Here is a 24,657-nt window from a genome sequence, read left to right as displayed (position 1 = left end):
TTATACTCTAATAAGTGTTTTAATGATCATATATTATCTTGAGGCATGAACATTGATTGTTCAAACCCCAAATAGATATGAACATTGTTCATATGATTGTTAATAGCTCATGATGAGGTATGAACAATGATTATTCATACATTAAATAGGTACAAACAATCATTGTTCATACTATATACATTGGGTTATTTTGGTTGGGCCGAGCCGCTTATTATTTTGCATTAGGGGTATACTTGACATTTCATCTATCTGAACCGTTTTTAATTTCACGTAAAATATACTTGACTTTTCATTTACCCGGCATTTGTGAGTGATTAAAAAACAAAAATGTCCTTACGAGTTATTTTTTCTCCCAATCTGTCCCGGAGAGTTTCTTCCTGTTATTCACTAACCATAGTACCTAAAAGTTGACGTCTTTATTAGTGGGAACTGGTCTCATTCAATGTTTCAAACTTTCATATTGTAATCATAGTAACAAAGTTCGGATTCGGTATTAATGCGGAAGTAAATTCGGATAATTTTGTTTAAGAAAAAAAAAATGAGTTGTAAAAAATGTATAGAAATATCACAAAATGTGTTATAAACATGTTAAATGTCGGTTATTTTGTTAGTGACGCTAATTGGTGAGTAAATTCGGCACACAGCCACACCTAATTCACGTTGGTGACTTTTTAAAAAAATCGGAGAATTTTGTCACTATGATTGTAAGAGCTTTCCAGTGACTCCAGAAAAATGGTAGGATCATTTTCTGTGCCAACAATTTATACTAGTGGGGCGAGGCGAATTTCTCTCATAAACTCATATTCTCTAGTACTTGGGATTAAATTTTAGTAGGACGGATTTAGGTCCCATGACCAACTGGAATCATAAATCAAGAGTGTGACTCTGCACTTGTTAGATTTTTCGAAATTATCAATCACAAGAGGTCTGTATAAATATACGTGGAACAACATAAGGAAGACAATCAATAGATCAATGAGTTCAATCAAAACCTGAATAATTTGATGTCCTTGGTCCTACTGAGTAACGAAGGTACGTTATAGAATCCAGAAGCATTTTGATCCAAGCAAACATGCCAAATGATAGCGTAAGCCGTTGCGAAAACGCCACTGTTATGCCATATATTTCCAAGTTTAACTTGAGATGCTTTCGTATGTACCAACTTCATATCAATGTCGACCTGTTCTGTACTAGTGAGTACAGTGCTCAACTTATTTCCCGCTGTATGAATGCGACTCTTCAAGACGCTTCCAAGAAAATGAGCAGCATTGTACGTTGAGAAGAGTAATCAATTGTTATACTGCGTGAAATACTGAAATCAACGTGGTTATTGGGCAGTGCTGTGCTAGTTGTTGGCAAACCATGCCAAAGTCAATTGAGTTGTATGATTGTATCCCATAGATATCCCTGACGCTACTGAGGTAGTTGTCTTTGATTTCTATGAAGGAGGTGCTTTTCAATTCTGCCCTCCCTCGAGAAGAATAGTTTTTACATGAGCTTTTCTCTGACTAAATAATACACATATATATCAAGTTTAGTCATTACAAGATCAAACCTAGTTTCACTTGAGAACAACTTATTCTAACTATGTTCTTCTTTCCTTCTGCTTATTATTCTGACATTACCATGCACATTTCAGTTGGCAGTGCTCAACATCACTTTGAGGTGAGCGTCAGCTACACGGCCACAATCCAAATGAACTATGGTGTTAGTAACGTGTTAGTGTTAGACAGACTAGGGAAGTTGACAAAGTAGGAGGGTGAACCTAAATTCCCTCTCCCTCCCCTCCAATGTCCAAACTAACCAACCACCCATTAGATGCCATCATAAACTAAACTAGTATTAGCAAAACTTAACTGAGCCAATAATTCATTCTCAATTATTGGCTCACAACCTAGTATTTTAGCACAATGAGTACAAAGTCTTGCAATAGTAAACCTTTTCACAGGAATCATTCTCAATTATTGTTAGATTGAGTAGCTACCAAATACCAATGCATGAATGCAAAGATCCTTGCTGAAAAACAGCACCACATTTCCACTTCCAGATATACCAATCTTCATTATTATTATACCAGGTTTAGTGAAGTCAAGAAATTTGCATAGAACAAAAGTAAAAAAAAACCAAACATTCTATAATGAAATATAACACCACTAAACTAATCCAGCATTATCTTTAAAATAACAACATTAACACAATCAAACTATTCCCAAAACCCAATCATCTTCTTTATACTATCAAGATTAAAAGAAGTAGAAGAAACAGTAGATGGGTCTTCTTTTTCTTCAACTAAACATTCATCCACCATTTCTAAAACAGACTTTGAAGACAAAGGATGAAAAGCTTCACCCCAGTCATTAACAAAACCTTTAGCCCAAACCATTTTCTCAATGCCATCCATTTTCCCCCACTTGTCTTTCACAACCTCTGTTTCTAGCCCAAGATACTTGCAAAACTCATTTAATAAAATCTCTTTACTCTTTTTCATGGCTTCTTCTTTTTGGACTAGTTGGGTTTTTATTTTTGCCATTTCTGCTGCTAATTCTGCATCACTTATGCTGTTGTCATTTTTGCAAGATAGCTTGAAATTGAAATTTACTGAAAAGGGTCTGGAGGGGAAAGAGTGGGTTTGAGATTTTGGGATGAAATTAGGTGAAAATAAAGGTGCCCTTAATGCCATTTTGGATTTTGAGATTTTTGTATTCAAGAAAGGAAACGTTAGGGTTTCATGTCAGGACTCAGGAGGAGTTGAACATATACCGCGAAGAAAGTTTAACATATATCGACATGCCGACATTAAAGTTCCTACATATTTCGATATTTGTATAGATTTATATTATTAAAATTTTAAAATAAAAAACCTATGTCTAGAATTATGTACCACTTCCTTTGGTTGGGATTGGGGATGATTTTCCCTTGCATGGATTACACGGAAGAAACGTGAGTAAATCTATAACAGTAGCACTAGCACTGGAGAGAAAAAAACAACCCACTGGGACTGGTGCCATAATTGCGTACAGTTAACCAAAAAGGATCTGCCCGAGGCATTAGTGCCTCACCCAAGCAAAAACAAGGAGATGCCTGATTCTCCCGTACCTACATCTACTAATTGGGAGGGGGTGGGGGTGGGGTGTCGGTCGTACTCTGTTTACTGAAGGTTTCCGGACCCCTTTTGTTAGAGCACAGAACGAGACATTTCTTGTGATCCAAAGTCACAAGAAAGAATATAACCTGGCATCCTTTTGGTAATTAGCCTGGCCACTCTTCCAAATCTTATCCTTCCCTATAAACCCCTCAAGGTCTCTGTCCTTCCCCACTTATCGTTTGGAAGGTTGGCATAGTCTTAAAGACTTGAACCAATGAAGCTATGAATTGGATCAAAGGTAAATGCCTTAACCTAACTAGTAGTGATTATGTGTATGCGCTATCATTTAGGAGTTAGGACCCTGTCAACTTACTGAAAGCAATAAGACTAGGAATTAAAATGGACCACCGAGATAGCACCAGATCTGGTTTTGCATTAGCTGAAGGACCATACGGGGTTAACATCATCAACACCACTATCAAGCACAGGCGACCTTCCAAGAGTACCAGGCTTCCTGTATCTAGCTTTCCAAGTAGCCTGAAACCATGTCATTTTCGATATCAAGAAGCTCTTTGCTGCTGAAAACAGACTGCTGGGACTGTCTGTTTACACATAATTGTAGGCAGAGAATACATTGGAAACAGAAAACCACTCCTACCAGATTTCATGGTCCAGTCCTAAAATGGCAGAATCGCTTTACATTAAAATCTTGGTATTAACTTGGTTGTCAGCCTAGACTCTAGATTGGTTGCACCTATGTTCTAGTAGGAGCAACTTAGTGGACCCAGTTTTGTGGTACACTGAGTTAAATCCACTCCACGTTTCTTGAGACACCATATATTCTTGTAAGGTCCAGCCACCTTCTAGCTATTAAACTTTTGCCACAGTAGGGATTGAGAGAATTTTAGATAGGAGCAACAAGTACTATTGATACCTAATAGTCTAATACTAAATGTAAGTGTGAAGAAGATAAACTGCAACCATAATAACCAAGTAATTAAGGCTTCACCCACAAAGTTTTAGAACCCTGTAGCGATTAACGATTGATCACAAGCTACTCGTGCTAAAAATTTAGTGAACTCATTCCAAGAGCTGGCTTGGGAAAAATCTGATGGTCGTGTCTTGAGAGTTCAGACGTGGCTTGATTGGATTTTCAAAGATCGGTTTGTTAGTAAGCAAAGATACGTGGACAGTTGGAACAAGTCAACAGACATCATGCAATTTGATCTTATATTGACTTTAATCACTTACCAGTTACCACATTCAAATGTAGGTATTGATATCAACGACACCACCAGAAACAGTAACTCCCTAGGGGTGTCACATCTGCTCCACAAAGAGGGGTGTTTGGAACAAAAGGTGATCCCTTGATAGAGACAAACGCCAACATCCCAAGTTCCTAACTTTATAAGATTAAACCCAAAGGACCAAAGCACTATGGATGATAAAGTTTACACAAATAATCAAATTGGGCCATTAACAGTTGCATCAAGAATTTAATTGGAATTATCTAGTCAATTGATCATGATGAAGCAGGCACTGAATAATGCAACGAACACTAAGATAACATAATATAAGACCAACAACATTTCAAAGGGAAAAACATCAGCCAGCCCGAAACTCTGAAAGTAGTCAAAAGGTGCAATCATGAATTGTATAGATATATGGTAGCACTCAAATCCAACAAATATATAAGGAATGAAGTGAGGAACCTAGGTGGAATGCTGTAGAACTGCCCCATGTTGGGTGGTATGTAATTCAGTGGTCAAGATAGTACATAAGTGAATTGAGCAGGTACAGTGGGTCATGCTTATCCGAGTGAAGAAAGTGGAATGGAAACTCATCAACTAAGAATCCACTTTAGATGAGAAACCTAAAGTATTTTATGCAGTGTTAAAAAAATATTTGAACAGCAGTGAAACATGAACATACCAACTTAATGTGCAATCCAAAGCGTCCTCACGGTTCAGGAAGCTGATGTGTAATGTTTTCACCTGGAAAGAAAAAAAAGGGACAGAAAAACAGAGGATTTTGCTTCTCAATCTAGTTAGCCACTTAGCCCTCTTTCCATGCAGCAATAAGCTAGTATACTGACTGACAACAAGCCCTCAACAAATGTGTTCCATGAATGTATATATATATCTAGAAATATGGTTCATTCCAACAAATAAAAAACAATGTAGTAGCTTCTAGAAAAGAAAAAAAGGAGGCTGTATAGATCGGAATTCGCGTTCATATAATTAATCAGTAAAAAAAGAATGTAAAAATTAATCAGTACAAACTTGGTCCATACTCCATACGATCCTGGATTCTCCACAAGTAAGGAAGGCCTTATCCCACCTCCCACACTAGAGATAAACGCAAATACGGAAACAGCTAACGAGCAGATGGTTTCCCTGATGTACCCCTTCTTTATACTCGTGCCAAAATAAACAAAGTTTGCTCATGCAGATCTGTCTATAGCAAGCATGGCTCAACAGCTCATTCTCTTGATGTCGTCTGCACCTGAGAAGAACCAACTTTGCAAGTCGCCTTAATCTGGGAGTTTCAAAGCAATCCCACAACCTTTGACCTTTTATTACCCACTTTCCAAGTTATACTGGATTGAAGCTGACAAGATGTCTACCCATGTGTCTGGAACCCCAGGGAGGCACCAGTGCAGGCAGTCCTGGCCCCAGATTGCAACTGCATCTTTCTTTCCTAACCAAATTGCTGGATGGGCATCTGCTCTGAACTCACTCAAATGAGTTAGATCTAGCAACTGAATATCTGTGTCTCGTAATGCTTCTTTAATAAGACCATTAACTTGTCTTGCATCTTTGTTTACACCTCCATTGCTGGGATCAAACCATGTGTCAAGCTGTCCAGTTATCAGTTTAGACTCATCTTACTAACACAAAATGATAATGAAAATACACTCATAGAGCTAAAAGAGGCATTAGGTCTATGATCAGTTCTACCTGTCCTTCTGCAAGAGGTTCATTGTACATGCAACTTCCGTTTCGATTCCATTCCCCACCATAAAAATGTCTAGGTGATTGCATTCGCCAAAACTTGAGAGTCTCATGAGGAACTTTCCTTTCAATATAGGAAATCATGTTCTCAAGAACAACTTTAAGACCGTCTAACAATCCGGGCGGGGGAAGTATTGGTTGTCCTTTCTTATAGAAGACAAGTGGTTTCTCCTTGGGAAACTTATCAATGCCCCACCTAATTCAAACAAAAAAATGGAATGTTACTTCTTAACTTCATTTGTTACCATGTAACTGAAACAGAACAAATGCTAGTACCAAAAACAAAAATGCCAAAATCAAAAGATGATCACTATCAGATTAAGCTGCGCAGATTCATTCCAAGACTATAGTATACACAATAACAAACATGATCTCCAAATGTCTAGTAATAAGTGCAGAGATGGGTTACAGAACACACAAGATCTTCAACATATAGAAGAAGGTAACAAGACAGGAGTATTTGGATTAATGGTTTTTACAAACAGATAAGAAAATTCATTACCAGTGCCCAGTATTAAACACAAGGACATTGTAGAATTTGGCAGCCTCAACCCAATCATCTGCTGGAATATCAACATCTACGCGGTACACTCCCTTCAGTTCATCGTTGCCTGAGAGGTTTAAAGCTTTTGCAGGCTGCCACCTTTTCATAATCAGTAAGAGTAGGTAAGATATTGCATATATACTTAAGATAGAACTAGTAGTAAATCAAATGACATCTGGAACTAATCATTTGCTATAGAATGGCAAAATTAAAACTTAGTAAAAACTAACACCACTCAACCACATTAACAGAGTAAGCTCCGATGTTAAAAAGATGTACAGACATCAAGTTATAATTCGTAAAGATTTACATTGTCACTAGCAGATGCATGGATATTTCATTCTTGAATGAAAAATTACGCCCGGCACATAAAGATTCTTTTAGCAAATAAAATGAAGTACAAGGAACTAACAAAAGTGCTTATTTCATATTTTACAGTCACCTTAAACTATATTCCTTCTAGAATGGTCTGACAACCAAAAATTCTTGTAATAGTTTGCAAAAGATCAACCTATTTTGAACAGAAGCCACATAATGAATGGAATTGAAAACTCTAGCATAGATACATAAAAAGTATGATTCTGGCTCTTAGACATCAGTCCGGACTGAGAAAATTCTTCTAATTTTCCTTGCTTTTCTTAACGCTTATGTAGATATTTGTTATAACATGACAATTTTCTATTAATATGTTGACTTTCCATTCGTACAAACAAATAAAGGAAGCAGTATCCTAGTGCTTTAATTTCTGTTGGGAGTTACTCAATTAAAAAGAATTAGTCTATTAGGCAGTGTTATGTCTCTTCAATCTGTTCCATTTGGTAGCTCTTTCTCAATAGATTGCTTCGATCTAAATAAATACAAGTTTATATAACAAAACAGAATGGGTTTCTGGGAAAAAAACAAAATCTTACTTGAAGCTTAATCAATGGCTTGGAGGGGGTTGAGGCATTCTCGATTTCAATTATTACTTCATGATGTTGCCAGATTGCGTTAAGATGTATCACCTGGTGAAGACCATGACAAAAGAGGTAAAGGAGTACAGTGCTCATGTGTAGGAGGGAAAAGGTGACATAATGGAGTTAGAATTTTTTTCAAACATATTGAATTTTGACATTCGTAATGTCACAATATTTAATGTGCAAGCCAGTTTTCGACAAAACTTAATTTTTGAATGCACTCAACGAGGCATTGTAAAAGACAGGCGATGAACACCAAATTACAAAAAAGAAATCACTTTTTGTGCTTCATGGGCGTCCTGAAGGAATCACCCTAGTGAGAGTGCCAAAGGCCTGCCACATTGTCATGAGTCTTCACAGACGTGCCTGCTAAATCAGTAAAATCACGAGCGGTCCAAGTTCCAAAAAAAAAACCTATCTTTCCCTTCCGACCAATAATCCAGATAGGCTGGCTCTCAAACATTTTCCACATCTTTCCCAAATGTTACTAACCAATTTGGCCCGAAAGCTATATCACACGTAACCTATTCAGAACATTAAACAATAATAACTTTCTTTTAAAAAGTGTAGTTCTTCATCACCAGAAGAAGACATTTCTTCAAGTTTGTAGGCATTGCATGCCTAAAAGTGTTTAAAAATAGCTATATCACTCGATGTGCTTTCGATTTCATACCATTTTAATCATATTCCTACTCAAATGTATCTACGCTACAATTTCAATCATCGTTCACTGTCCAACAACTCAACAACAACACACAAATTTCACCCCCTCATTCAAAACGGAATCACATTACGAATTCCTTAAGCATTTCCAGTAATCCCATACCTTAAACTCAATGCCAAAGTAGGTCCTATACCGCCACGCAAACTTCACATTCTATTCAGTAACACTACAACGACTAATATAAAACTACAAATACATTTCACATTCATCAAACTTAAACAATGTACTATAACTCAAAGACAATACACTTACTCGTATTTCGCAAGCAAAACCGCCCGATGATACGCAACGGTAACATTAAACTTAGGAAAATATCCACCTCTCCAAGCACCCTTTCTCTTCCACTTCTTCCCACTCCCATCCGCCAAATGAAGTACACATAAAAAAGAAACCAAGAAATTCTCATTCAAAGAATCACCAACAAACCCAATACTCTTATCCCTCATAAACTCCAAAAACTTAACAGGATCCACTTGTTCTAACCCACAATCATTTTCAGGCATCCATTTCCATGAATTAATATTTACCATGTTTTCTCTTTGGTTTTTAATACAGTTCCATGAGTTTCTATGAAATGGGCATGCTTCATTATAAAGGGGCTTTTTTTTAAAGTCTAGAATCCAATGTCCTTTGAAGAAGTTGCAGTGTTTGGGTTTGAAAGAGAGATTTGAAGGTTTGGGTGTTGGAGTGTATAAGGGAAGAATTGAGGAGTACAAGTAGACAAGTAAACACGTTAGTAATATGAGCCATATCAAAATTGTTGAAGACAGCTTTGACGCCATTGTTTTCTCTTTCGTGGAAAAATGGTTTTGTGCAGTGCAAAGTTTCGTGAAATGTCACGATATTTTTGGTGACGATAATTTGAGAATAAACACTGGAATATAAAATACCAGAATCCAAATCTACCATAGTGATGCGCGGTGACCATATAATTCAACTTCGACCTTTGATTTTTATTTTCGTAAGAATGACATTTGTTTGTTGGTTTGCATATTCTGATTATTGGACAGTGAATTAAACTAGTATAACACTTAGCAGTGGGGAATGAGCGGAGAGGAAGACTATGACAGTCACCAACAGAAACCAACGAAATAACATTTTGAGCCACATACTCCTCTTAGTTCGATCCGTTCACTTGATTAGCAACATCTATTTACATTTGGATAGTTGTTTTGCTAATAAGAGCAAGTCTAATGGAGAGCTGCTAAATTAGGCTGTTAAAAGTGTCATAAGAGAGACTGATGACAGACAGAAACCAACAAACAATATTTTTGACTATATACCCCCTCTTAGAAATAAAATTAGTGGTCCACTATGGAATAGAATGGAATGGAAAAAAAATAATCATATTTTTGACTATATACCCCTTCTTAGTATGTGTTTGGTAAAGTGGTGAAAGAAAAGTAAAAACTGGATAAAGGAATAATCATATTTGTTTGCAAAAACTATGAAAATAAATAATTGTATTGTTGGGTCATGGGTATATTAGTAGAAGTGCCTATCAATCTATTTCCTTTCCTTTCCACAAAATTTTAAAGGACACAAAACTTTTTCCATTTCCATGATTTTGTTTCCATATGGAAAAACTCATTTTCTTCCATAGGTAAACAAACGCCTTAAAAACTATAGAAAAGGTGGACCATTCTTATTTTTATTTCCTTTCCATAGTGTTTCCATCATAACAAACACACCCTTAGTTCGCTCTACTCACTTGATTAACAACATCTATTTACTTTGGGGAGTTGTTTTGCTAAGGAATTGTTGGACTGCAATGGAGTCTTTATATCTCTACACTATATGATAGCCGGGTCATTCGGAAGCCTCCTTAACTCTCGAGTAGGCAAATTTAAATCTCTTTATTTAATTAATTTAGAAATACCTCCCTCACTAAATTTAGAATAAATCATATTTTTATTAATATAATTTGAATAAGGTCTATTTTTATTTATTAATAATTTAGAAACACTTCTCTAATGTCACTTAAATTAAATAATTACCCCATTTTCCACATTGAAATTAAACACAAGCTCTATTTTATTATTGATAATTTAAAATAATCTTCCTAATCTCACTCAAATAACATAATTATCTCTCATTTTGTTTAAAAAAATAAAATAAATGAGTCTCTCCTATATAATTACAATTACTATTTACAATTAGAATCCAAATAAACCATGCTAACTATTGATCTCGACGGACAGGTTTCAAGACTTAAAAAAACCAATGCGTAGTAAGGTTTGCATACTTGTGTCCTATATATGCAAATGCCAAACTTTTTACGCTAAACAAAACAATCTTCACTATGAACGACATAACGAGTAAAACACAATAACAATAGAAACACAGTGAAGTCCCCACGACGAGTTTTCCATCGATAACAAATTTGTTAAGCTATGGGGCAAAGTCAAACAGCACATAGCTTAATATTCCAACACAGGCTGACAGCGAGCAAACACAACAACATACATTCTTACGTGCCCAAAAAATTTATGGGTAATTTTGACTTAAAATTTAAAGCGGTTTGACTAAACCCCCATTTTAAAATCATTTGAGTTTGCCCCCACTCCGTCAATTTAGAGGGCGTTGGTATTTTAGCTATTGACCATTTTACCCTTATGAAATATTGCCCCCACATTAAATTAAACCTAATTTTGCGAAAACCCCCAAACATTGCCATTATTTACCCCTTGTATATAGAAAATTTACCCCTACCACTAACACGTAAATTTTTATTTTGTCGTTTATCGCCTTCTATGTGAACAACAACAAACTTTCTTCTAGCATTGGTCACTTTAATATATTTAAATTTTTACCCCGTCTTTACCGTGTATGAACTACTTTCTTCTAGCATTGGGTTACGCCATCTTCTTCTCCAACCATGGTAGATTAAGGAACTTTGCAATTTAGATAAAAGCATCCCTATTAGAACTCTAAAAGTTCTTAATAAACCAAACAAATAATCTTGTACATAGTGGTATCATCTTAACATTCATTCATGAAAGACATATGATGAATTCTATGATGCTAGTTCTTACTTGTATATAATATAATGAACAATTAAAATGAGAAAACAATTACAAGATTGCATCCATACATCAATATCAATCTTTTATCACCAATCAATTTATCTCAAATGATGTTTAACACAAAGTTTTTCCAGTTCACACAATAAGCATGCCTATTGACAATTATTTCCCCAAGATTCACACTTTGAAATAATACACGAAAATCACATTGTGGTGAAATTGTTTTCAACAACAACCTTGCTGTTCCTTCTTGCCCAACCATTGCTCCTTCCTTCTCCACCAAAACCCCAGCCACAATTTTAAAAAACCTCCACCAATGCTATATATATAGCCACCAAGCTTGTTTGGACCTAAACTAGGATTATAGCCGACTTGTGTACAATCCTTTTATACCTTATGAATCCAAATGCCAAACATCCACGCTAAACAAAATCCCAATATCATTTCATTACAATAAATACCATTTGAACATTGTTGATTCAACTAGTCCATTATCATGTGGTTCCAAAACATTCTTTTCAAGAAGATCATCCGGACCAAAATAGGAAAAACATATTGGTTTAAATTCTCCACTTCTTCTTCACATAATCGATAATAATGGCAACGCTTTGGGGGGTTTTCAAAAAGCTAGGTTTAACGTGTTAATGTGGGGGCAATATTTCATAAGGGTAAAATGGTCAATAGCTAAAATTCCAACGTCAGGCTGACACAAAAGCGAGTGGGGGCAAACTCAAACAAAATGGGGGTTTTCAAACCGTGCCCTGTGGGGGTTAAAAAATTACCCAAAATTTATTGGTTTTTTTAGCAAGGTACGGAATGTATCATCAAAATGTGATAGATAGTGCTCTATCTTGATTCCACGCCCCTTTGAGACCTCCAAAAATGGGCAAAATAAGTGGATTCTCCACTTTTTTATGAATTGCATCTCTGGATGAAACACGCTAGTACGAGTGTACGACACACAGCTATCCTCATAGGAATCTCTAGAATATTTTCACTAACAGATTCAACAAGAAGTTACAAATAAAAGAAAACAACAAAGTAAATCCAAACATATTCAATCTGACACTAGTTGGCTGCTAGTTTGCCTGTCCTCTAACATTGGAGCACCAAATGCATAGCACAATCAAGCAGTGTAAGCGAGAAATAATGAATTGATAGGGAACAGCATATGATACATTAAGAAGCGAAAAAACGAAGACAATGTCCCAGTCATCGGACCCAACCTACCACCAATAATATACATGCTGAACAATTTGTCAAACATTTTTGCCGGCAATACTTTATTTAGAAAGGGAAATATTGCATAATACAAAATAGAATCCAGCAAAGATAATGAAATCAACAAGAAGAGACACCAAGTTGAACGTTTTTTTTCTCCCATTACAATTTTCATCCTAGAAAAGTATTTCAATAGCATTAGCTATGACATTGTTAGTTTATCTCATATTTCTCTGCAGATTAAAACTTTAAGGGCACTTTCTCCCATTACAATTTTCATCCTAGAAAAGTATTTCAATAGCATTAGCTCTGACATTGTTAGTTTATCTCATATTTCTCTGCAGATTAAAACTTTAAGGGCACAAGTATTACGAGGGAATAAAACAGTGCCTAATTTCCTAATCACACAACCACAAAGATTGCTGCCAATAAAGAAGAAAACATATTTTTTAAGCTCATATATGTCAAACAGACACGTCCATCATACCTAACACAACACACTTCACAGGCTATAGAGTCCCTGTAGGAAACAAGGACTTGCCAAACAGTAATAATAAGATAACTTGCGAAGAACTTCCAAATATTTGTTCTTAGAAGTACATGATAAAAACATACTCACGATAAATCAAAACACAAGCTTCTAACAAATCTGATATGAGAGACGCTACCCATGGTCTGCATTCTGACCAGCCCATCTCACTGCAGACTATATAAACCTTTGCATGCTTTCCACATGGTCTTCCTTTTGACTGCCGGCCAGAAAGCAATTACCATGTCCAGACACTAGCTAGTTCCTGTTCCGAGATTTTTCCATGGCCCTTGGAGCTGCAAAGAAAACAAATGCTCCCATGAGGAGTAAAACTACGAGATTCTCACTTAAATTTGTCGTTGTACTTATAGAGTATTCATTTACCATTTGGTTGACACTTCAACTTGGCTTATACCCCTATGGACGTGAAGGAAACAGTGAACATGTTTGCAAAAATGTGAAAGACAAAGTAAAGAATCTGGACAAATGCAGGTTGCTAAACCCAAGTAGAACTTTTGGGTGTGAATAATGGCCCCTACACTACACAAATTATGACCTTCTGCGGATTTATTCTCCGACCAATTCAATAAAATCATATAATTGCTCGGAAGTCAAGATCATCAGATAAGATAATAATGTATCCCCCCCATCTTTGGCCCGAAGTTTATATGATTAAATATTAAATTAGTTATATGTACAACAACTGGTGGAGTGGATGTAATTATCAAGTTTGCTATGACATGATACTAGAACCAAGGTAATGCGCATCTAAGCATATAAATGCTTGGCCCACATGATCAGTAAATGGAAAAGAAACGAACCTAGTCCAATGGCATCAGAGCCCTTCATGATCCTCATCCTTTTGCAGGAATCAATAAACATTCTGCCACAGTTAAAAAACAAAGTTTATTCAGAGAATTAGGGTGAGCAATAAGATATTCTAAACTTCATTTACTTCAACAAAGAAAGTATAGAAGAATAACTCAACAAGATACCACCATTGTAAGACTGTCGCAGTTCAGTAGTAATCTATATGCATGTAGGTGGGTAGATCCATTGTGCTACCCAACTAAAAAATTCTAGAGGAAAGTCATGAATACATGCGCTACTTAAATTATGGTCATCTTGGCTCAGACTCATAGTTATAGATTGCCAACAATAAAGCCATCATGTTATGACAGAAATCAAACTCGGGTTCCTTTTGATAGACAACTGAAATAGCATACAAACACATTCTACCTATTGTGAGAGTAGGGTTTTTATTTTTATTTTATTTTTCCAATAAATCTGTCATCACTTATCAGCCTGTCCTATGAGAGTCTAAGATTTGTTCACTCCCCGTTACTTCTCAATTATCCCCAATTTATGATGTAAAAATAATCTCTTAGACATAAGAGGATCCTACATCACTGCATCTAGATTATGGCCTCTCAAACTTACTGAACTGAATAAGCAATTATGTGACAAACTCCCTCCCCAACTCTATCTGATTCTACTAACACTAATTATCCACACGGGAAGAAAAAAAATCTTATGCTAGGGATCCTATCAACACATCCCCCCCCTGCGCTTTCCCTCTCCCTCTGCTTCTTATCCCTCTGCACAGCTCATCAGGTTAGCCTCTCAAACTTACTGAACTGAATAAGCAATTATGTGACAAACTCCCTCCCCAACTCTATCTAATTCTACTAACACTAATTATCCACACGGAAAGAAAAAAAAAAATCTTACGCTATGGATCCTATCAACACCCCCCTGCGCTTTCCCTCTCCCTCTGCTTCTTATCCCTCGGCACAGCTCATCAGGTTAGCCTCCTATGCAATATCCATTTTATAAGAGCAGGATGCCTGTTCTGAGCCTATTCTATTGGATTCTCAGATCTGGCCATCCTTCCCTGATCTATATTATGGTGGAGAATTAAACTGAATCACCAAATTACACCACACATCATTAAAGTCCCTCCACATCTCTTTTCAAGGACAAGTTGCGCAAGACCCCTTTTCATCAGAGCATGAATGCAATTTAATTATTTGATTTGCAATTTATTTTACATTCTAAGTTATTTTTTTTCTTTCTTTTCCCTTTTAGTATTTGGAACTTTTGTATTTTCGTTTCAAGTTTATATTAATAGTGATTATCAAAGTGCAAAAGACCACAACTAAGTTGTTCAGTATGATCATGTTGCCACTTGTAAGTGAAGGATTTCTCCAAATTGAAACTACTTCTTTGACCTCATGCACAGAAGTGTGTGTTTGACTATACTACAAGGGCTCTTCAAGTATGGTGGACACCTGTGTTGTATACATGTCAAACTACAAGGCAGAGACTCTACAATGACGCTTCTTTTTTTCCCCATTTCAAAATGGCAAGATAACGGATGACTTTAAAATAATCCCTTCTTTCCAAAAAGTGTCCATACTACACGTTTGACAAACGTTAGTGTGCGTCTTGATGCATCTTTTTGACAAGATGTTTAATAGCAGTATTGAACCCCTCATGTAATCTCCAAAGTACAAGCTAATATAAGAATGTCTTATATGATATCATTAACTTTTCCTGAATCGCTTTTATCAACGCTTCTAATGACATCTTGACTATAGAATTTTTGACAAGATGTTTAATAGCAGTATAGAACCCCTCATGTAATCTCCTAAGTACAAGCTAATATAAGAATGTCTTATATGATATCATTAACTTTTCCTGAATCGCTTTTATCAATGCTTCTAATGACATCTTGACTATAGATTTTTTGACAAGATGTTTAATAGCAGTATTGGACCCCTCATGTAATCTCCTAAGTACAAGCTAATATAAGAATGTCTTATATGATATCATTAACTTTTCCTAAATCACTTTTATCAATGCTTCTAATGACATCTTGACTATAGATTTTTTGACAAGATGTTTAACAGCAGTATTGGACCCCTCATGTAATCTCCTAAGTACAAGCTAATATAAGAATGTCTTATATGATATCATTAACTTTTCCTAAATCACTTTTTTGCTTCTAATGACATCTTGACTATAGATTTTTTGACAAAAACAGGTAAGACATGTAAAATACAAGCTTATAAGAATGTCTTTGTAAAATATCTTTTCTATTGTTAAAAAGCATAAATGGAAACAAAAGGTAGGAGTTTGAAGCTTACTCCCATGGAACATCTCCCACAAGCATCCAGTCACCATCCTTATCCTCATAGGTAAGAACATATTCAGATCCATGCAAAAGATCCCTCAATTTGCTCTCACTCAGGACTTCCCTCCCAGGAGCTCCATGGGACCCACACTGACCTGAAATGGAACAAAAAGAGCAATAATCCTTGCTAGAAAAAGTGTTTCCTTCAAATGCATCAACCCAGCATAAATACAAATAATAGGAGTATAAATGCAAACTCTAGCAACTTCTGTATACTCTAAAACAGCTCACCTATCGTAAAACAGCTGAACATTTTCTCAAGGGCCGAAGAAAGATCCTGATAGGCAGAATAAGTTTTAAGGTCCACCTTGCGTAAGTAAGGAGCACCATCCATGCTAACCTTCACGAACAGGGCACCCGGACCAGGCTTGCCATCCACTTCCTCATTGTTCTTCGAATTGGTAGACAATGTGTTCTTCCTAAATGATCTTATTGGTGGCCAACCAACAACCTGCGCCCTGCCACAAGAGGAAGATCATGAGTGTAAAATTTCTGAACACATCCAATTAACAAAATCTCTCTTTGACAATGTGTAAATCCAACTTACTTAGCAGCAGGAGGAATGCTTGAGTTAGTAGGAACAGTCATCTGGTTTTGGTTCTTCTCGTTAGCACCACGAGGCTTTTCATGCGATCCTTTTGAAGGTAAAGTGTCTTTCAGTGTGGATGATTCAACACCAGACTGGTCTTTCAAATTGTGAGACGTAACACCCAAATTCAGAGAAGATCGTGATGAGATCATTGTGTTCACAGATTGAGCAGTTTCTAACTTAGAAGGAGGAAACATCCAATTTCCTTCAGCGAACGCATTGGTTTTCACATCTGAGAATCCATTCATCGCGTCCGAAAAACCTCGTTTGTTGCCTGATGATGTGACAGTCTTTTCCTTTGGTGCGAATATAGCATCCTTTGAAGGAAGCAATGGAAAAAGGGGCTTTTCGTCGAGATTCCCAGAGCTAATAAGGCATAGCTCTGCATTCCTTTCAGGTGATTGGGAACCAGGTAGCCCGAGTCTCAATTCCGTTGCTTTCATATTCAAACAGCTCTTCTTCTCCTCAGACAAGCTCGAGATAGAAGAGCTGTCGGCGGAAGAAGAATCAGATAAGCCCATGTAATTACGCTCTCTCAGCCCCGCATTATTCTGACAGACACTTTCAAGAGAGGTCGACGAACCCACTATGGACACACCGCTTTGTCCCTCCGGAGGACTCATCAGTATTCACAATTGATTATCCTGCTTACAATAATCAAAACAACCAAATTCATTCAGAACAAACATAAAACCCATCAGAACCAAAATGTTAGTACCCTTTCTTTAAATTTCATATAAAATTTCACCTGAAGAACAACATACATACACTAAACAAACATGGACTTCAAAATTACTTCAAATTCTAAACCAAACCATGATATGAAAGAAGCCCCACCAAGAAACCAAACAAAACCAGCTCAAATAACCTCGAGATTCTTGTAACGTACCTGTAATAAGTGAGAAGATGAAGAAAATGTATGAAAGAAAGTTTTAGGAGATGAAGAAATTCAAGTTTTAAGGTCCCTCCATTTCAGTACACAAACCAACTAACTTTTTTTTTTTTTTTTTTTTTCCTTTTCTTTCTTTGCTGTGAAGTGTGAAGTGAAACTCTCTTGATTAATATATATATATTTTATATTTTTAATGAAAAATAAAATTTTATTTCTACAATAATAATAAGGTGTTGTCTGAATAGTATTGGACAGCTTTGCTTTTATACTTACTCCGATCAATACGATGTTTGGATGTAATCTGTTCAACTAAATCTGACCGTTGGTTTTATCATTGTATCATTGTAATGTCTTATCTACCTACCTATCAGCCAATCACAGTATATCAAATGGGGTCGTTTAACTTTAATATATATAACAATGTAACGTTTGAGTTGCTGCATTACTATTTGAAGTACCCTGTTGACATTGTACATATATAATCTTTGATCCACAATTATTTATTATTAAGCTTTTGCTCTCCTAATAATAAACTAATGGATGTTTAGTGTAATCCATTGAATCCAATGTTCTATAGTCCCTGTATAGCCAACCGTATTATGCACTCCATAAACTACAAACTAGGTGTGGGAATTTGGCCCTAATGACCCTAACACGGCTTCTGACCGACCCGACCCTAAGCTTTATAAAGCCCTCACAGAGTTTTAAGCGGGCCGACCAAACCCTAAGTGCTTCTGGGTAATTTGAAATTAAGGTCAAACATGGCCCAACCCTAATTCAACCTTAACCAAACCCTAGTTATAGTTCACATTTTCACTATAAATACTGGCGTCTTATAATTGTCAACTATTTGTTAAATATTTTAAATTAAAATAACATTGTCCTTTGTAATTTATCACTTACACCCAAGAATATTTTCAATGACTTGTCTTATATAACAAAAACTTGTCAATCTATCTAAAGAACCATAAAAACAATGAAGCACTAAATTTAATAAAAAAATAAGACTTTATCCCTTTGATCATCAAATCAAAGTCTATAACTTATTATTCTCAATTTATTTTCCCACTTAATTTTTTATAAATTATATTTTTATTCACATCCAAATCAAGTCTATAACTAAAGGTTTTCGTCCACACCATTAAAGCGAAATACAGAGCAGAAATTTGTAACACAAAAACAAAAAAAAACAACCTTTGTCTGAAAAATGGCATTTGTAAAACAAATAAAATATATAGGCCCGGCCCTAAAGCCTTTAAATAGGGCTTAAGGTAGAGTCAGGGCTTGAGATTTAGACTTGTGACCCGGCCCGATCCAATCCTATGCTGACTTTAGGGCCGGGCTTACCCGACCTTAATATCTGAAGGGCTTTTAAATGTTTAGGGTCGGGCTAGCCCGACCCGGCCCATTGCCCACCCCTACTACAAACACAAATGGATTTGTTAAATGGAATAGAATTCGTCTACCTCGAGGATATCCGAGACTTTGGATGTGTGATCCAATGGTACAAAATCAAAACAAAATTTATTTTTATATTTGTTTTGATTTTTCAGACGGTTGGATCAGATCCAACGGTCTCGAAACCCATTTCTATCTATGAAGATATTCTTGTGGTAGCCCAAACCAATGGAATAATATTTGGTCAAATACTCAAGTAGAATTACTGACCTTCTTATTATGTAAGACGTGACATAATACATGGTCATATAGACCAAATTAAAGACCGGAATAGGGATGACATTTAAGTTAAGGGCACGAAATGGGGGGCATTAATGGGGATGGAGAAAATGAGGCTAGGGGTGGGGGACAGAAGAAAACAGGGAAGAGAAATAAAGGGGGACAAGAAAGCGGCAGTTGGAGTTGGATTGCCGGGTGGGGAACGGGACACCTTACCTTCCTCCCTCTCTCATTTCCATCATTATGCCTCTATTCATTTATTTTCTTTTTTCTATTTAACTTTTTTTTTTTTTTATTAAAGTTTAATAATCATTAGCTTACTTGTTAATTTTAAATTATGCTAACCAATTAACCATCATTGACTAATACCCACATCGTCATCACTCATACAATACCATACATCATACATCATACATGACAAATGTACATCCTCGTTTCCATTCTACAAAACGTAATCCCTACAAAGTGAGGCAAGGTTGTAAAATATACCGAGCCCCTCAGGCTGGAGTTGGGTTCAACTTGTTTTTAGCAGCATGTGTTCTGCTCTGGTGGCGGTGCCATGAACTTTATTTCAAAGTGAGCAAAGTTATAGACAACTATCAAACTATGTCAAATATTACATCAAATAAAAATGAATTATTAACTCGTTTATTAATAGTTTAACACGAATCAAACAAATTACATTAATTTTTTTTTTTTTTTTATCAATAATTGTGAACTTAAGATTTAAGAATATATATAAGGATAACATATGGAGTTTTATTTTTTTCACTTTGAAAAAATTATACGATACTTCCAATTTACTAACCACCATATAGTCTTTAATCCCAAACCAATCTAAAGTAAGAAAAACAATATATATTCTTTTACTTAAGAAGGAAGTAGCAAAACTTTACTCAGTATGCTTCATTTCAAATATCTCTATTATTCTTAACTGATTTTGTTAGGAATATACAATTTAAATGTACTTACTCTTTACCAATCACTAAATAATACAAATATTTTGTCTTGTAAGTGTCTTGAATTTCTTTGCTAAATCCGAACCTAGTGTAGAAATATTATATCTTTAAGACAGATTTTTGTGTTTGAAGGTTGATGGAAATTGTCTCTCAAGATAGAACGGATTTTTTTCTATAAAAAGCTAGCACTTCAATTCCAAAGAATCAGCGAAGGCAACGTTGTGTTTTGACTAAGAACAAAGAGGAGAAGAGAGATTTTTCCAGAAAGCTTTCTTCATGAAAAAACGTCCGATATTTATATGTGAGTGATGCATTTTCGAAACAACACAGTGATTATTTGAACCATCACAGTGTATTTTTGAACCAACATAGTGTATTTTCGAAACAACATAGTGTCTTTTCGAAATAACGTGCCTTTTGGCATAAAACAACGTTTCAAACCATTGTCTCTTTTCAAAGGTCACACATTTTCAGCATAATGCAATTTTTTGAACCGTTACACTATTTCAAAAATATTTTTATCTCTTTACGTATTGGTTTCAATTGAAACTCATTTAATCTCAAGTGAGATAATTTGGGTGACAAATTATTCATTCATATCTTAATAGATTTGTACAAAATCTATTTTTCTAACAGATTTCTCAAAAGTTGATGTGCAGCTGAAAACCTTTGCATGCCCTAGGCTCCGTCCATGCGGAGCTGAAGAAATTTCGAGCTAGCATAAAATTTAGAGAATGTGAGCCTGAAAATATTTAAGCTCGACCGAAATTGACTAGAGTAAACCTTTGCACTGGTATACTAACAAGACTACTTGAACTGGCCTCGTTTAATTTTGCTTGTTTGAGACTGCGTGAGTCTGAGTCTAGGGAACAAACAAACGAAAAGGCTAGTTTAACTTCGTTGGGACGTGACTCAGTACAAGTTCTTCAAGGAGCCAAAAGTCAATTCAATTGTCAAGTTGTCCTTCGAAAGGCCATTCGACTGCTAAGGTCAATCAGGAATTTAGGCGCGGATACACCTTAATTAATTAACATTAGGAATTTTCTCATAAACCAGCTACTCCTAGTGCATTCTACCATGTACTTTAAGCTTCCCAGCCCTTTTCTTTGATAATTTTAGCTTCCCTAGCGGCCTAGCCTGGTTATTACATAGTTGTGTTTTGTTAATCCCGCTATTGAAATTTCATATGATTATCAAAAAAAAAAAAAAAACTATTGAAATTTCATATACTCTAGTGTTGGTGATATGGGCTACATGGTGTTTTTTTTAAGGTTGGTTTTTAACCGATTGCACAAGGGGAAAATAGAATGGTCACAGACTCACAGGATGGTTATATTGCTAAAGCGTGCATCCATCCAAGAGAAGATATGGTAATCTTGGTTTAACTTAAACATAATAGGGCTCTACTTTTTAAGTAATTTAGCTGCTGATTTGCGGGATACTGCCAGGACAAAAAGGGTCCCTTGGCCGAAAATGACTCCTGCTTTTGTCGCTCACACAAGAGGGTATTCTGTACTCAAAGAGCTAAAGTATGATAGTTTACTGCCACGTCGTACGGTCCCCAGTTATTTGGTTATGGGTTCTGACTTCTGACTTCCGACTTCCGACTTCCGACTTCCGATTTCTGCAATGTGAGTGCACTGTGCAAGCATGGCCTAAACTCTCTATATATCGCGGTACTCAGGCCTTCAAAACAAAATTGAGATATAGGTGTTGGACAATATTGATATTGTGCTCCAAATTTACATTTGTATTGTATGAAGACTATGAACCCATTTCATACCATTAATCTTGTATGTCATTCTTAATGAATAATGATTAGCTCAAGTGTGTGAAAATCATTGAAAAATTAAATTGGTTTATTCTCTTTGGTTTTAGATGGAGAAATAGATCATTTGAATTGATTAGCTAAATCTATTTGGATTGTTTGTGTACCCTCTTGTCAGGGAATCAAGTCGCGTTGTAGTTTTCCCTCTTCTTCTCTCTCTCTCACTATCTCTTATGATCGCTGCTATTAGAGCAACTTCTTCTCTTTTTTTTTTCCTCCTCTCCCCTCTTTCTATCCTAATTTTTTTTATCGGTTTTAATGTTTTATACTCTTGTTTTTTCTTAGCCCAGTGGTCATAAATATAGCTACTATATGCATAATTTGAAATTAATACCAATAAACTTAAAGAAGACGGAGAAACTAAATCTGATTAAGAGAATAAAAAAATTAAACAAATATAGTTTGGCGATTTTGCCTATTGAGGACTATAATTTGGTTGTATACAGTGATCAAAAGCATGCATGTAACTAAATCCGCAATTTCGACATGACCCAAAGTTATGTAGTAACTGGGCTGCCTACGCGCAGAACATGAATCTCTGTGGATTCAATCTTCTTCAAACTTTTCCTATTTTCTCGAGATCATGCATATTCCAGGAAAAATTTCTTGGATCCAGGATTCATTCCCAATAGAATGACCGATTAGCCAAGACGATAATTTAGCAACTCCAAATCGAGTCAAACCGATGGTACTACCTTGATAAGTTACCTTATAAAACTCAACTTGGAACAAACCAACGCATTGACTAGAGGTTTTACGGTTTTACCAAACAACTCTGAAGTCTGAACCCAAGTGTACTCCAGCACTCCCTCTCTCGGTTAAACTTGTCCTCTGATAACCAGACACGTCAGTGACTCAGTCTTTGCAGGGCCAGGGCACGTCGTCTCTTGAAATGGACATCGCGTGGTGGACAAAGTCAACTTCGGTTGGGCCACATTCGCACGCGCACGTGTGACAATAACATAGGTGGATTCAATTAGTTTTTGGTATGATGTGTGTCAAGAATCAAGAAGTGAAGAATGCAATATCTGGACAATACACGGGTCCCAAATTCTCCCAATCCCAAGATCAGAGGGTTGAGGTTCTTGGTTCGATGATAAATCAAAGCAACTGGAGTGTGAAAACAGTGTTAGCATCAAGTTTGGAGTTTGATAACAAAGTTTTACAAGACTATTCCAAGTAATGTTTCTCAGAGTCTCACTGCAAAAACAGGTTGAAAGAGTCATGGTTTGCAAATTGTAACATCTTAATCTGCGTGTATAATTGCTCACAAAAAAAAATGCGTGTATAACATGTTTGTATCATTGTATGTCTCCAAAGATGACAGGAACCGGTCCAACATGGTATATCTAGGAGGCAGAACACTTTTCTGATGGAGTTCCATAAATCCCGCTTCATTCACTAAAGCTAAAATATTTGTGGTTCGATTTGGTGAGATGACTTGTATGCAATTCACAAATGGATTCCCTGCCATCTTCATTTTACTGAGCGGTCTCTCTATCTCCTATTGTATCCTACCCCCGTGCCCTTAACCATAACCACAAACATTGGTGTAAGGGAGTAATATTCCCATTAAGGAATATTAAGCATGCGTTAAGTATAAGCAGAGCCACAAACATTGGTGTAAGGGAGTAATATTCCCATTAAGGAATATTAAGCATGCGTTAAGTATAAGCAGAGATCATAACGAACTCGTGTCATCAACTTTCAAAATCGAGTCCTAAACAGCTCGCTTCATATAGGTGGTACACTTCAGCTCGCTCAAAAATACATTAAGACGAACAAACGACCTAAAAGGAGAATGCTTCGAATAAAGACATCATCGCTAATCTAGATGTAATCATCATCAGAGCCTTACCTGTACTTCCAAATACCGTGAAATATGAGCTACTGCACCCACTCTCAATCATCACACAATTCCTACCAAAACCAACCTAACACACATTCATAATCTCCACCCTACATATGTACAAGAGAGTACACGTGTCTTGAAGATCAATACTCTCTTGTGCCTATAAATATCACCTACATGAACTATGTGAGACCTGATTCTTCTCTGCCCCCCAGAATCAAGAGAAGATACGTAGGCAGCTCGCTCCTTAGCGAACTCGGTCTTTCCTAAATCCAAACCCCTTCCTCTTCCTCACTTGTATGTAAAGGAAAAACACGTCTTTACATTGGCACCGTCTGTGGTCTCGATTACTTGAGAAACCACTTTCACACAAATCAAAAACCAAAAACCAAAAATCTCAAGCCCACGAAACATAGCAAGCCTCGAAGCTCAAGTTCAAAGCCTCGCAAACCAGCTAAGTTTAACGAATGAGAGCATTTCCTTGCTCCGGTAGGAAAATGCTGCTCTTCGCGCACAAGTTGATGCACAACACCAACCAGCTGGGAACGTCGCTGAGAATGACATC

General features: G+C 36.3%; 3 protein-coding genes across 7 annotated transcripts; all 3 read right to left on the bottom strand.

Annotated features, from left to right (window-relative positions):
* Positions 1–2,203: 2,203 nt before the first annotated feature.
* LOC147502143 (uncharacterized) lies at positions 2,204–2,680 on the bottom strand. The gene has a single exon (XM_086604453.1). The coding sequence runs from the start codon at positions 2,678–2,680 to the stop codon at positions 2,204–2,206; it is 477 nt and encodes a 158-aa protein (XP_086460579.1).
* A 2,513-nt stretch (positions 2,681–5,193) lies between these two features.
* Positions 5,194–9,380, bottom strand: TBL12 (trichome birefringence-like protein (DUF828)). 2 transcript variants are annotated; one of them, XM_086607096.1, is made up of 4 exons: positions 8,576–9,380; positions 6,602–6,742; positions 6,046–6,295; positions 5,194–5,945 (listed from the first exon to the last, which is right to left on the bottom strand). In XM_086607096.1, the coding sequence occupies exons 1-4, from the start codon at positions 9,103–9,105 to the stop codon at positions 5,664–5,666; spliced, it is 1,203 nt and encodes a 400-aa protein (XP_086463222.1). In that variant the 5' UTR covers positions 9,106–9,380; the 3' UTR covers positions 5,194–5,663. The 2 variants fall into 2 exon arrangements, with proteins under 2 accessions (XP_086463222.1, XP_086463223.1); XM_086607097.1 differs by lacking the exon at positions 8,576–9,380 and adding an exon at positions 7,555–7,837 and having other exon boundaries at positions 6,602–6,735.
* A 3,619-nt stretch (positions 9,381–12,999) lies between these two features.
* Positions 13,000–18,155, bottom strand: IAA9 (indole-3-acetic acid inducible 9). 4 transcript variants are annotated; one of them, XM_086607094.1, is made up of 7 exons: positions 18,050–18,155; positions 17,700–17,773; positions 16,843–17,528; positions 16,527–16,753; positions 16,249–16,390; positions 13,921–13,982; positions 13,000–13,395 (listed from the first exon to the last, which is right to left on the bottom strand). In XM_086607094.1, the coding sequence occupies exons 3-7, from the start codon at positions 17,505–17,507 to the stop codon at positions 13,358–13,360; spliced, it is 1,134 nt and encodes a 377-aa protein (XP_086463220.1). In that variant the 5' UTR covers positions 17,508–17,528; positions 17,700–17,773; positions 18,050–18,155; the 3' UTR covers positions 13,000–13,357. The 4 variants fall into 4 exon arrangements, with proteins under 4 accessions (XP_086463220.1, XP_086463218.1, XP_086463217.1 ...); XM_086607092.1 differs by lacking the exons at positions 17,700–17,773; positions 18,050–18,155 and adding an exon at positions 17,774–18,015; XM_086607091.1 differs by lacking the exon at positions 18,050–18,155 and having other exon boundaries at positions 17,722–17,924.
* Between the last annotated feature and the right edge of the window lie 6,502 nt (positions 18,156–24,657).

The sequence above is a fragment of the Coptis chinensis genome, chromosome 4 (assembly GCF_015680905.1).
Source record: "Coptis chinensis isolate HL-2020 chromosome 4, ASM1568090v1, whole genome shotgun sequence".
NCBI lineage: Eukaryota > Viridiplantae > Streptophyta > Magnoliopsida > Ranunculales > Ranunculaceae > Coptis > Coptis chinensis.
Note: the sequence above shows the minus strand (reverse complement) of the source record. Positions and strands in the feature narration are given on the sequence as shown.

Bases quoted from the DNA above. Each gene is read 5' to 3' on its own strand.
- LOC147502143 (XM_086604453.1), bottom strand. From the start codon at position 2,680: ATGGCATTAAGGGCACCTTTATTTTCACCTAATTTCATCCCAAAATCT.
- TBL12 (XM_086607096.1), bottom strand. From the start codon at position 9,105: ATGGCGTCAAAGCTGTCTTCAACAATTTTGATATGGCTCATATTACTA. The intron at 6,743-8,575 runs GTAAGTGTATTG...GATTATGAAAAG, and splicing joins GTTTTGCTTGCGAAATACGA to GTGGCAGCCTGCAAAAGCTT. The intron at 6,296-6,601 runs GTAATGAATTTT...TGTTTGAATTAG, and splicing joins GTGTTTAATACTGGGCACTG to GTGGGGCATTGATAAGTTTC.
- IAA9 (XM_086607094.1), bottom strand. From the start codon at position 17,507: ATGAGTCCTCCGGAGGGACAAAGCGGTGTGTCCATAGTGGGTTCGTCG. The intron at 16,391-16,526 runs GTGAGCTGTTTT...GTTCCATTTCAG, and splicing joins GTTCAGCTGTTTTACGATAG to GTCAGTGTGGGTCCCATGGA. The intron at 13,983-16,248 runs GTAAGCTTCAAA...TAACTGTGGCAG, and splicing joins GTGGGAGATGTTCCATGGGA to AATGTTTATTGATTCCTGCA.